At 45.7% G+C, this 13,754-nt stretch overlaps 1 protein-coding gene across 4 annotated transcripts in view; it reads right to left on the bottom strand.

Annotated features, from left to right (window-relative positions):
- Positions 1 to 13,754, bottom strand: part of armc3 (armadillo repeat containing 3) — a 191,054-nt gene that overhangs the window by 57,403 nt on the left and 119,897 nt on the right. For all 4 annotated transcript variants that reach the window (XM_038798110.1, XM_038798109.1, XM_038798111.1 and 1 more), the window contains 3 exons: positions 9,431 to 9,583; positions 9,199 to 9,307; positions 3,412 to 3,661 (listed from right to left, as the gene is read on the bottom strand). In XM_038798110.1, coding sequence (XP_038654038.1) covers positions 3,412 to 3,661; positions 9,199 to 9,307; positions 9,431 to 9,583 — 512 coding nt within the window. The remainder of the gene's footprint in view (positions 1 to 3,411; positions 3,662 to 9,198; positions 9,308 to 9,430; positions 9,584 to 13,754) is intronic.

Here is a 13,754-nt window from a genome sequence, read left to right as displayed (position 1 = left end):
GAGGCTCGAGGTTACACTGGAAGTCTAGGCCTAATAAGAGTGGCGCGCAGAGTTCGGGCAAAACGTAGAGTTTGAATTTCGAGTAACTAGCGCCTCGGATTGTGAGTGTCGCGGCTGTGCGCCCCTGGGTCTGGACCAAGTGGGAGCCTGAAGCGAGCACGATAGTTTGCTGCGCGGGGAAAACGGGGAGCGAACAGCGTCTTACCAGGTCTGGATGTATGAAGCTCTCCGTGCTCCCGGAGTCGAAATGGCAAGGCATTTTGTACCCGTTAATATGGACCTCTGCCATCGAGTTTCGTAGATTCTTTGGTCGTGATTGGTTCAGGGTGACCGCGCTGGGTTGCGGGTAGTCGGCGGCTCGATCAGCTGTGCTGGAGTGGCCCCGTGATGACTGCCCTCTGAGTTCGTAGTTTAATTCGAATTCCTCCGCTGAGTTGTTTGAGCGCGGAGATGTCGATCGGGCCCGTGGATCGCACATGGCGGGCAGCGAGGAAGATGGCGTCCAAGATGGAGGCCCCCATGAGTCGCACGTGGCGGGCAGCGAGGAAGATGGCGTCCAAGATGGCGGCCCCCATTAGTCGCACGTGGCCGGCCGCGTGGTGGAGGTTTTCCAAGATGGCGGCCCCCATGGATCGCACGTGGCTGAAGGGGGTGGAATCGGGGCAAAGGCCGCAGCGTTTCGGGCCCCGCAGGGCTGCGAGTGAGGGGAGCGATTACTGCGAGTCGCTGGGGAGTTGGAAGCTGGGGCCCTTTTTGCGAGGCACACTCTTGCGTAATGCCCTTTTCACCCGCAGCTGCTGCAGGTCGCGTTGCGGGCCGGGCAGTGCTGCCGCGGGTGCTGATTCTGGCCGCAGAAGTGACAGGCTGGAGCAGCATAGTGGCTGGCTGGAGCAGCATTGTGGCTGGCTGGGGCAGCATGGTGGCTGGGCGGCCGCGTAGCACAGGCCTGGGGGAGTCGCTGGTCGGGGGCCCATGATTGGGTCGCGGGATCCGCGGGGAACGAATTAAGGCTGCGGAAGCGGACTTCCATCGTGGTAGCAGCTTCCACAGTCGTTTCTAAGTCCTGGGCCCCTTTTCCCAGCAGTTGTTGGCGCACATAGTTAGACCTGAGGCCCGCTACAAAAACATCGCGTACCGCCAATTCCCTGTGTTCAGCCGCGGTAACCGCTTGGTAATTACAGTCATTGGACAAATTATTAAGTTCTCTCAGGAATTTGGCGAGTGATTCCATAGGCCGCTGACGGCAAATCGTGAACACATGGCGAGCGTAAACTTCATTAACGGTCCTTACACACATTTTTTTGAGAACTGCTAGCGCTGCAGTATATGAACTAGCCGAGTTTAGTTGCATAGAGATTCTGTGGCTCACCCTCGCGTGCAGTAGACTTAGCTTCTGATCCTCTGTAGTTTCGGCTGTGCTCGCTTCGGCCAGGTAGGCATTGAAGCACCGGATCCAGTGGGAGAAGATTTCTTTAGCCTCTGCATCCTGCGGGTTGAGTTCCAGGCGTCCAGGCTTGAAGGCCGATTCCATAATCGATCTTTACTGTTTTTAAGTCGATTAAATTGATGGAACGATCAATTCACCAGACACGTGCTTCCGATGTGAATCTAGGCTTTAATCGACTTACTTCAGAGCCAGCCTGTTACCTGTCGATGAACTCGTAGTGACCCAGGCTGACTCTGGACACGGGTATTTATACAACTGCACTAGGGGGAGGAGTCATGGGCGGAACCAAGGGTGGAGCCCAGTACAAGTTCCTAAGTACTCCCACGCTACTCCCCCTAGTGGTAGGACAGCGCTACTGCACTTACAAAGACAGTGTGAATTACATATATACATCTATATTCACCACAGGGGGTGAGACCCACACCAACACGGGAGAATGTGCAACCTCCACACGGAGAGTGACCTGGGGCCGTGAGGCAGCAGTGCTAATCATTGCACCACCGCACTGCCCAAGGGTCCCATATGCATGGGAAAAATCTTATTCTCTGAAACAGACTTCCTGTCACAGATTTTGATTCACTTCCTCTTTTCACGCTTTTCATTTGCTCAAATGTCATATTCAACAAATTGTCACCCATTCACCAAATACAACAAATGTTTACCAACAAAACACAATTTGAACCAATCAACTTGCTAACATTTTTAAGCTCCTTACAGTGGAAAACAAACAAATTTCAGTAACTAAGAGCCGATTAAATCAATGTTAAAAAGCAGGAACTGAACCAATCATAATATTTGGGGAAAAATATCCCATGCTCCATTTTCCCTAGTTAACTAAATACTGGTTAAGGAAAGTAAGCAACAAATTTATTATGCACTTTCAGGCAAACATGAAAAAGTGCAAAAATAATTAGCTTATCCATAAAATTGTCCAGCTCAAGAAATATATCCAGTTGAATTTTGCCCCAGAGCCTAATTTCAGTAAGACCCCTAGAGCTAAGTTTCTGACCCATAGCACATTATATGCGCTGTCACTGGCCCACAGGATCGGTTGTCTGTCCATTCCAAACTTAGGAGATGCTCTAACGGTTCTTGAATGTTGGATGCAGTGAAAAGGAGGGCAATCATCTGCCCTCAGATTGACAGGGGGCCCTCCAGCAAGGTCATGAATCCTGCATGGGAGATAATGACAGCACTCGTCAGCTGCAGGGGCTTGCAGGAATTTCACCAATTTTCTCAACAAAAGTGACACTTGCCATTTTTGGGAAAATTCCATCCCTTAGAAAGGCCTCAACTTGAATCAGGCCCCAGTAAGCTCATTCCCAGCTTTGGTCCCACAGATATCTGCTATTCTGACCAGGGCTCCACAGATACAAACACTAATGGCTTCAACCCCAGTTTTCAGCCTTGCTCCAGGAACATTTCTGCTCCAGAAACATTTCTGCTCCTGACCTTAGCCTCAGGAAATAACCCCATTCCTAGTGATAACTCTACGCTCTTAGCTTCTGTACTTACGTGGCCTAAAGTGTAGGAATTTTCCAACCCTAACTCCAACACTAAGAAGGCTGTTGCGTACTTTTCTCTTCAGGATTCTCAGTTGCAGCTAAAACCCAGCAATGATCCTAGGAAAGTCTGGGCACTACCTCCAGGAATATCAACCCTTGGCCTTTTCCCAGGAACATTATGCATCATGGCGCTTTATTTAAAGTTTCTGTCTATGAGAAGAAATACTGAGCTTGCATTTTCTAAACCTTGACTGAGAGCCATAAAATATTGGGAATCGTAGGCACAGGCTGACTACACTTCTATGTAGTGTGTTATAGCCTGACGCATTTGGAATTTCTCACAAACTATATTTAAACAGAGTCTTATTCAAATTTAATACAAATATATATAATACAAATTATATTTAACATTCTGAATATTATCACTACTTCATGTTGCAGATTTTAACTAATTCATACCTCTGTTCTTCCATTTGCATCACAAGCTAATGAAGCCACAACTAGTGCAGCTTTGCTCTGCACCACAGGGTTGTTAGACTTCAATGGTTCTATGATGGCAGTCATAGTCCCGCAATTCTGAATACTAGCTCGTATTGGTTCCTGTAGGGCTAGATTAGTAATTGTGGCAGCAGCATTGACAACAATGCCATCTCCTGGTTCCGACAGCAATTTCACCAATGGTTCCACACCGTCAGCATCAAATACAGCACTGTTTCAAATTAAATAAATATTAGAAACAAGTATTTCTTCTTAAACGTGGTCAGAATTAAAAAGTAACTTCTTAGTGCCTCTGCTGTTTTCTGACCAACCGCATGCCAACTGAGCCAAAATTCCCCTGAGGTCCAGCCTTGTTCCAATCTAAATTAGCATTTTTCTCTCACATTTCCCCTATGCAGTCTCCAAACCTATCTTGCCCATAAGACCTACCTCCTGTTCCATCAATGTTTCCACTAAACCAGTAATTTTGAAACTCAGGGTCGCAACCCGTGGATGGGTTGGGAGCGGGTGCCGAGAGCGTTGCGGAGCGATTGGTCGCGGCATTGACGATCGCGGAAAGCTGTAACCGTTTTTTACAAATGCCCGTCGCAACCGGCTTTCAAGAATGCCGGCCGTCCCGCGCAGGCGTGCCCCCTCAACCGGACATAGCAGTCCGCAGGCCCAGAACCCAGCACGGCAGACCACCTTCTCAGTACGTCAGCGCGCTGTTCCAGAGGCAATTTTTTTTTTTTTTTTTTTTTTTTTTAATCGATTTGTCTTCCCGCCAGAAGCTTGAAATACCACCCGTTGGCTTTGGTTCCTGTCACAAGCTATGTTCCTTAGCCACAGATTCCCTCGCTCCCTTTGGCAACTGAGTGACTAACTCAGACTATTTGCAACTTTAATGTCACGTTTGACCCTGAGATTATATTTCAAGATAATATTTACCACATTCCCACACACCATCACTGAAGCCATTTATTTTCACATCTGCAACATTGCCTGACTCCACCCCTGCCTTAGGTAATCTGCTGAAGTTTTTATTCATTCCATTGGTACAACTAGAATTGACAATTCAATGCACTCCTGGCCAGCCTACCCATCAGGTCCCCAAAAACTCTGCAGCCCCTGTCCTGACTCAAATCAAGTCCCATTCCGCTGTCACCCTAGTGCTGTCTGACCTACTTTGGCATTGGGTAAGCAATGCCTCAATTTTAAAATTCTCATCCTTGATTTCAAATCCCTCTGTGCTCTCACCTTCCCTATGTCTTCCAGCCATATAATCTTCCAAGATATCTGCGCTTCTCTAATTCTTGCCTTTTGAACATCCCCAATTTTAATCTGTCCACCATCAACTCCATTCCCTTCAGCTGCCAAGGCCCCAAGTGCTGAAATTCCTTCCTTAAAACCTCTTTATCTCTCATTGTTCCATAAAATCCCTTACATGGTTCAGTGTCAAATTTTGTGACAAAATGCTCCTGTGAAGTGCCTTCGGACATTTTAACTATGTTGAAGTGGTATATAAGTACAAGTTTTTGCTGGGGGAAGCGTTTACTCCATAAATGTAGATATGTAGATCTTAGGTAGATATTTGGTTAGATCCCTCATTATTTGAAAATAATCATATATTTACAGGGTTTGTCTGTGTGCTGTTCAGATCCTTCATTGGTTCAGTAAAACATCAACTTATTATCCCCAGTATTTTGTACCTTTTTGTTTTATGGCAAAAGAAGATATACTCCATCTCTTTCAGTGGACATCCCCAGAGTGCGCTTTTCTGGAGAAATTCTAACTCCTTAATTAACCCTATCATTTTCTAAATAAACTCAAAAGTAATTAGCTATCTCAGAAATACACATGGAATACAAGTTCATTATTCATAAGAAAGGTCAGGGTTAGGAAACTGTCACTTGGCTCCAGGAATTTAATTTCTCCCAAGTCTAGTACTCACATTCTGGGTGCGATCTAACAGCCGTATCGCGCCCGACTCGGCATGCGACTGGTAAATCTCACGAAAGGCCTTTTGCAAGATTTATCCAGCTCATCATGCCTCATGAGACCTAACAGTATCTCATGAGGCATCGCAATCTGGATCCCGCCCACATGGGCTGGCTTTAATTCACATATTTAAGTGTGCAGTTGGGCACACTTAAATATGTCCCCACCAGAACTAAACGGCCTCGCCTAGGAGACCCCAGCTGGGCACTGTTTAGCATTAGTCTCCACATACAGGGACTAGGCCTAATGGCAATTGAGTGGGGGGGGGGGGGGGGGGGGGGGGGTGCTCCCATACGATCAGAAGCCCCCGGGTGGTTGGTCTCTAGACACTGCTGATGTCCCGCAGGGACCTTGACACTGCGAACCTGGCACCATGGTCGTGCCAAGGTGGCATTTTGTCCATGCTGGGGATTGGGCCTTGGGGTGCCCTGATCTTTTGAGATGGGGTGAGGGGAGGCTCGAGGATCCCCAATAGGTAAATTGGGGGGGGGGGGGGGGGGTGCAGGGGTTGCATTGGAGGATCGCGAGATACCCAATCTCTTCCTGCTATCACCCCAGTGCTCACTGGCCTACTTTGGCATTGGGTAAGCCATACCCAATCTCTTCCTGCTATCACCCCAGTGCTCACTGACCTACTTTGGCATTGGGTAAGCCATACCCAATCTCTTCCTACACTGACGTGCGGTGCTCCTCGGTGCAGGAAATGAAGGTAAGTGCGGCCTCGACTGGGCCTGTCCTGCTGAGGCCCGAAGAAAATAACAGAGTCCTATTGCATAATGAGGTTGTTCCACTAGGAAACACCCCGCTAAAGCAACCCACAATGGGACTTTTTAAAGTTAAATTTCACCCCATATGTTACTCTTCTTATTGTGCCAATAACCAACAACAATTTGCAAGTATAGAGTCTTTAAAATTGGAACATGTTCCAAAACTAAGGGATCAAGAAATAGACACAAACCCAAAGAATATTTTATGAGAATGGATGACTAAAAGTCTTGGTCACTGGTACGTTTTAATGGGAGCCTTAAAGGAGCAGAGAAAGGCGGGGAGGTTTAAGGGAGGGAATCCCAGTGACTTTGGACCTGAAAGTCTCACGCCCTTCTCCAATTTCTCCTCTGAAATCTTGCACTCTCTGCTTTTTCTCTGCCAAAATCTGGCACTGTGCCCGTGAATGAGGGACTCTTCCCTACAAGGCTGCCGGCAATCTTGGCAGAGGGCTCCTGCCCAATTCACTCCTGCTCCAGCCCCCCACCAAATGCTCACTCAGTGGGCTCCATTAAATACTGCTCAAAGAATTCCATCAGCTTGCCACACTTGTTGGAAGAGTACAGTCTATCTAGTGTCTGACTAATCTAGTTGACGTTTTTAAAGCAATCACTAATAATGTAGACAAGGGAGTATCAATGGATGTTATTTGAATGGATTTACAGAATATATTTGATAAGGTTCCACACAACAGAGTATTGCAAAATTAAGAATGCAACGAAAAGGAGGCTGACATAATTTTGCCAGAGCGTGACAAATAACGTTTCCAGGGATCAGTGCTGGAATGTCAATTGTTCATCATATTTATCATGATTTGGATGCAAGAATTAAGAGTTGTATATCAAAGTTTGCAGAGGACACTCAAGTAACAGGGACAGTGGGTGGTGCAGGAAGCAGGAAGTTGCAAAGGGCCAGAGAAAGATTAAGTGAATGCACAAAATGATGACAGATAGAGTTTAATGTTGTAAGTGCTCAATCATCTATTTTAGATAATAGGAAGTTATTATTTACTTAATAAATAGTATTAACTTCTAATAGAAGTTAATACTATTTATTAAGTAAATAGTGACACTGGTGATGTACAAGAAAAAATTGATTTTGAGAGTCCAAGTACACAAGTCATTTAAAAACAGTTGCAAGGAATGAAATCAGAAAGGTTCATGGAATGTTGCCGTTAGTCTCAAGGAGCTGCAATGCAAGGGAAGTTAGGCTCAGTTGAACAGAACTTCCATCTGTTTCTCTTTGTTCAGCTTTGGGCACCACACCTCAGAAAGAATAGATTCACCAGAATGACGCTGAGTCAAAAGGGTAAAAGTATGTGGAGAGGTTACACAAACATAGCTTGTATTCTCTAGAGCACAGATGATTGAGTGCAATCTGCTTGAGGGGTTTAAAATGTTAAAAGGATTCAATAGGGTAGACTTTTGCCTCTGGTGGCGCAATCAAAATCAAGGATCATAATCTTTAATAAAACTAGAGTTATACCACTTAAGAGAGAAATCAGGAAGCATTTTTTTTGTGGAGAGCCCAATAGAAATCTGGAATTGTCTCTGAGAAAGTCTGTAGATGCTGGGAAAATAGGCGTTTTCAAGACTGCGATTGATACATTTTGTGAGATAAGGTAATCAAGGGATAGGTACCAAAGGTGAGAAAATTGAGTTGAGGTATAGATCAGCCATGATCTGACTGAATGGTGGAACAAGCTCAGAGGGCTGAATAGCCTACATGTGTTCCTGCGTAACACACCATTGCTATGGCTATTTATTCTTTGAGTTGCACAGCAATTTTGACTCTGAACCTGAAATTGCAAACCTCAGGGTCTTTACATTTTTAAGTAGTACAAAATACTTTAACCAAGGGTGTCGAGTGATGTAGAAGTTAAGTGTACGTTTTGGAACCAAAATTTTAATTTAGTAGAAACTACTGACTGCACAGATCTTAAGTCAAACCTTGCAGAGTATGGACGTATTGTGAAAATATAACCCTGCCAATAATGTGAAGGAAAAGACAGCTAGAACAAGAGATCCAATAACGCATATTGAAGTAATGGAGATACTCTTTTGTGATCGGGATTAAGGCATTTTTTTAGACCATATTAGATAGAACTTTAGATAGAAGTCTGGAATTCTGCTATATGGAGCATGACACCCATATGCCCACACCCTCAAGCCATGGACCCTATCCTAAATTGTGGGGATTGGGTTATTGATTTGATCAGGGCAGGTGCCCATTTTTGTAAAGGCACAAAGGCAGTTTTACCAGTGTGCCAGCAGGTGGCAGAGCACCCCGTAACTGTACTGCTAGTCAACACAAATTGTCTTTTGTTTTAATCTCGTAAAGGAGCCATACAGCAATTAGTTAAACATCGCTGTCTACCTTTTGGGATCGATTTTGGATCCCTCAGTCAAATGAGGTCCAGGACCTATCCAAAGGTCCCAAAGTTTTCAAAGAAGTCTTAAAATGGGCAAAATTTGCAGGGTAACCCAGCCATTCATCTGATGTGGGGGCAGGCAAAGAAGTGTCTTGTTCCTCACTGGAATTTAAGGTGGCACTTTAATTTGAGGTTACAACCTCAGCTGAACCAGCCCCAATTCTTATCCCACCCCTGATCCACCCCACTTTGGAATTTTACTTTTCCATCCTCTTCCGACTCAGGTCCTTAGCCCTTAGTCTGCGTATCATCGTGATATAACTAACTTGACAGTGATTCATGCTAACACTAGAGATTTGAAGCTATGGTGTGCAAATATTAGCTTGAAACTTTAATATAGAACTTCTTTATTTAAATTCTGTTTAAAACAAAACTGCAGACTTTAAAGAGTTTCAGACAAAAGTATTTTTGCATTGATGTACACAAATTTTGAGGTCTTGTTGCACAAAGCAGATCGTGGATCCATTCCCGATCACTGATATTGCCCTTCCAATGAGCAACAAATTTACAGGGAAAATTCTCCATTATAAACTCTGATGCAAAGTAAGGATAGCATTAATAATAAATCTGTTTACCTAGCATTACTGGAATTAGCAGTTGTTAGATTTGCTAGAGCTAAGGCTGCTGCCTCTTTCATTTCCACATTGTCACTCGTCAGTAGCGGAACCACTTGAACAATACCGTCTGCAAAAAAATACTTTATAAATCTAGTTTCAACTTTACACACATGCAGTTGACTATCGTACAATTTGCTATTTATGGAACAAATATTTAACTATAGAATGATATGAAATGATTCATACTTACTTTCAGTTCTGAAGGTCTCTTTGCTCGCCTCATCTTCACTCATAACTGATACTGCTTCACAAGCAGCTATTCTGATTGCATCATTGTTGATTCCTAAAAGCATCACCAATACTTTTTCCAAACCTTCCTGATGAAAAATATGTCTGGTTTCACCTTATATCATTAAGAGACAAGAGTGATGGAAAGTTTCAAAACACTGGAGTATTATATATGGATAATTATTTGTTCATCTAATAACTGCAATGACAAATATATAGAACCATTCAATCTTCAAGATTAACATATTGACTCTTTTTACTGTACCTTACATCACTCTTAATTAATTGACACAATATTTTTGTACAAACCAGCAGACGGTGCATAACTTAATAAAATTCACAGCAAAGATGCTCAACAGCGCCGTTCGGTATCATTTGCTGTATCCTCGCAATAATATGATTATTTTTCCTGGCTATAATCCTCGAAACACTTTGAAAGATCAACATATTTGGTTACGATCAGCATTATTCTATCAACATTATTTAATGATATTAAGGGAAGTGAAATCAAGTACATCACACAAAGCATATTTCTCAACTGCAGAGGAATGCTCTTTAAATGACAGTAAATGTACAACTTTCTAGAAACTGGCCAGAATTTCCTGTTTTCCTTGAAAACCGGCAGTAATACAAACACAAATCAACAAACGTTCACGGTGACCATTAACACCACAAACAACATTAGCACCTGCGATAAAAGTCATTGGCAGGCCAAAACAAACTGAAATTCATTTCATAAAATGAATATGTACACCTATAGAAACAGCACATTCCATAATGATTTCTTGGCAGGCAACTTGAAGCTTAATGATAGAATGGTACAGCACAAGGTTTATAGCGGGCTGTCAGCGGCATGCGCACCCACATGGCTGCCCTGCCGACTGCGGTAATGGTGTGGTACCCTGACTCCTCAGGCCACCTCCTGGTCACTCCCCAACTATTCCCTCTAGCCCTCGCAGAAGGTCATAAGAACATAAGAACTAGGAGCAGGAGTAGGCCATCTGGCCCCTCGAGCCTGCTCCGCCATTCAATGAGATCATGGCTGATCTTTTGTGGACTCAGCTCCACTTTCCGGCCCGAACACCATAACCCTTAATCCCTTTATTCTTCAAAAAACTATCTATCTTTACCTTAAAAACATTTAATGAAGGAGCCTCAACTGCTTCACTGGGCAAGGAATTCCATAGATTCACAACCCTTTGGGTGAAGAAGTTCCTCCTAAACTCAGTCCTAAATCTATTTCCCCTTATTTTGAGGCTATGTCCCCTAGTTATGCTTTCACCCACCAGTGGAAACAACCTGCCCGCATCTATCCTATCTATTCCCTTCATAATTTTAAATGTTTCTATAAGATCCCCCCTCATCCTTCTAAATTCCAACGAGTACAGTCCCAGTCTACTCAACCTCTCCTCATAATCCAACCCCTTCAGCTCTGGGATTAACCTAGTGAATCTCCTCTGCACACCCTCCAGTGCCAGTACGTCCTTTCTCAAGTAAGGAGACCAAAACTGAACACAATACTCCAGGTGTGGCCTCACTAACACCTTATACAATTGCAACATAACCTCCCTAGTCTTAAACTCCATCCCTCTAGCAATGAAGGACAAAATTCCATTTGCCTTCTTAATCACCTGTTGCACCTGTAAACCAACTTTCTGTGACTCATGCACTAGCACACCCAGGTCTCTCTGCACAGCGGCATGTTTTAATATTTTATCGTTTAAATAATAATTCCGTTTGCTGTTATTCCTACCAAAATGGATAACCTCACATTTGTCAACATTGTATTCCATCTGCCAGACCCTAACCCATTCACTTAACCTATCAAATCCCTCTGCAGACTTCCAGTATCCTCTGCACTTTTCGCTTTACCACTCATCTTAGTGTCATCTGCAAACTTGGACACATTGCCCTTGGTCCCCAACTGCAAATCATCTATGTAAATTGTGAATAATTGTGGGCCCAACACGGATCCCTGAGGGACACCACTATCTACTGATCGCCAACCAGAGAAGCACCCATTAATCCCCACTCTTTGCTTTCTATTAATTAACCAATCCTCTATCCATGCTACTACTTTACTCTTAATGCCATGCATCTTTATCTTATGCAGCAACCTTTTGTGTGGCACCTTGTCAAGGGCTTTCTGGAAATCCAGATATACCACATCCATTGGCTCCCCGTTATCTACAGCACTGGTAATGTCCTCAAAAAATTCCACTAAATTAGTTAGGCATGACCTGCCCTTTATGAACCCATGTCCTCCCACCTAACCACGCCCAACTGAGATGAGGCTGCCAGGGAGGTCAGCGCCCCTGATAAACCATAAAGGATCACTCTACAGTGCCGATAAAGGATGAATGTTCTGCCAGTGCAAGCAGACCTTTTATTAACTCCAAACTCAGACGCTCATAAGGGCAGCAGATAGTCTAAAGGTTAGAAGAGCCTACAAAGACATCACAAACTACCAGAAAATAGGTCATCAGCATTGATTGTCTGCCAGCCACTTTATAAATAAATAATAAATAATCTTTATTAGTGTCACAAGTAGGCTTACATTAAAACTGCAAGGTAGTTACTGTGAAAATACCATAGTCGCCACACTCTGGCACCTGTTTTGGTCATGTGAGATCCTGCACTAACAACATCTTACTTCCTTACTGGGATTGAGCTCAGTGGAAATGATGCATGCTCCTGAACTGCTTTTGTATTCATGGTGCTCACAGTCAAACCATGGGCGAAATTCTCCGACCCCCCGCAGGGTCGGAGAATCGCCCGCGGCCGCCAAAAGTCCCGCCCCCGCAGTGGCAGAAATTATTCGCCACCCTGGAATTGGCGGGGGCGGGAATCGCGCCACGTCGAGCGGCGAGCCCCCTGCGGCGATTCTCCGGCCCGCGATGGGCCGAAGTCTCGCTGCTGGGAGGCCTCTCCCACCGCCGAGGTTTGAACCACCTCTGGTGGCGGCGCGAGTGGGCCCCCTGGGTCCTGGGGGGGACGCGGGGCGATCGGACCCCGGGGGGGGTGCCCCCATGGTGGCCAGACCCGCGATCGGGGCCCACCAATCGGTGGGCAGGCCAGCGCATGCGCAAACCGGCGAAGGCCTTTCGACTAGCCCCGGCGCCGGGCGGTGGGCCTGAAAGGCCGCTGGTGCCGGTTTTCGCACCAGTCGACGTGGTGCCAACCGCTCCAGCGTGGGCCTAGCCGCCAAAGGTGTGGAGAATTCCGAAAGGCCTTCGCCGGTTCGCGCATGCGCCGGTGGTGACGTCACCACCAGCGCATGCGTGCTGGGGGATTCTCTTCTGCCTCGGCGGAAGAGAAAGAGTTCCCCCACGGAACTGGCCTGCCCTCCAATCGGTGGGCCCCGATCGTTCTATGTAAATTGCGGGGGGTCAGAGAATTTCACCCAAGATTTTCCATAGGAAAAGGGAGAGAGCCGAGACTGGTGAGGATCCTCTCCCCCTCTGAGGAACAAGCCGCGTAGCTGGCTGCAGAGTACAGGGATCATTCCTGTGCGAAGGCAAAGGGACTCGATTTAACCAAATGGGAACTATGTCCCATAGCGAGAGCAACATCGAGAATGACAACACTCTCTAACATGACTCCGTTTAGAAAGGGGGCCTCGGTGGGAATTTGCAGCCGAGGCCGCACTTAGGCCTGTTTCCTGCATTGAGGAGCCCCGCTCGCCGAAACTCCTCAGTGCAGGAGAGATCACGACGTCAATTTTAGTTTGGCCACACTTGGAGTATAGTGTTCAATTCTGGTCGCCACACTACCAGAAAGATGTGGAGGCTTTAGAAAGGGTGCAGAAGCGATTAACCAGGCTAATGCCTGGTATGGAGGGCATTAGCTATGATGAGCGGTTGAATAAACTCGGTTTGTTCTCACTGGAATGACGGAGGTTGAGGGGCATAGACAGAGTGGATACACAGAGGCTTTTTCCCAGGGTAGAGGGGTCAATTACGAGGGGGCATAGGTTTAAGGTGTGAGGAGCAAGGTTTTAGAGGAGATGTACGAGGCAAGTTTTTTTTCAGATGGTAGTGGGTGCTGGAACTCGCTGCCGGAGGAAGTGGTGGAAGCAGGGACGATAGTGACATTTAAGGGGCATCTTGACAAATACATGAATAGGATGGGAATAGAGGGATACAGACCCAGGAAGAGTAGAAGATTTTAGTTTAGACGGGCAGCATGGTTGGCACAGGCTTGGAGGGCCGAATGGCCTGTTCCTGTGCTGTACTTTTCTTTGTTCTTTGTTCTATTTACCTGCCACGTGCACAACGGTGCCCTGC

Source organism: Scyliorhinus canicula, chromosome 5, assembly GCF_902713615.1.
Source record: "Scyliorhinus canicula chromosome 5, sScyCan1.1, whole genome shotgun sequence".
Taxonomy (NCBI): domain Eukaryota; kingdom Metazoa; phylum Chordata; class Chondrichthyes; order Carcharhiniformes; family Scyliorhinidae; genus Scyliorhinus; species Scyliorhinus canicula.
Note: the sequence above shows the minus strand (reverse complement) of the source record. Positions and strands in the feature narration are given on the sequence as shown.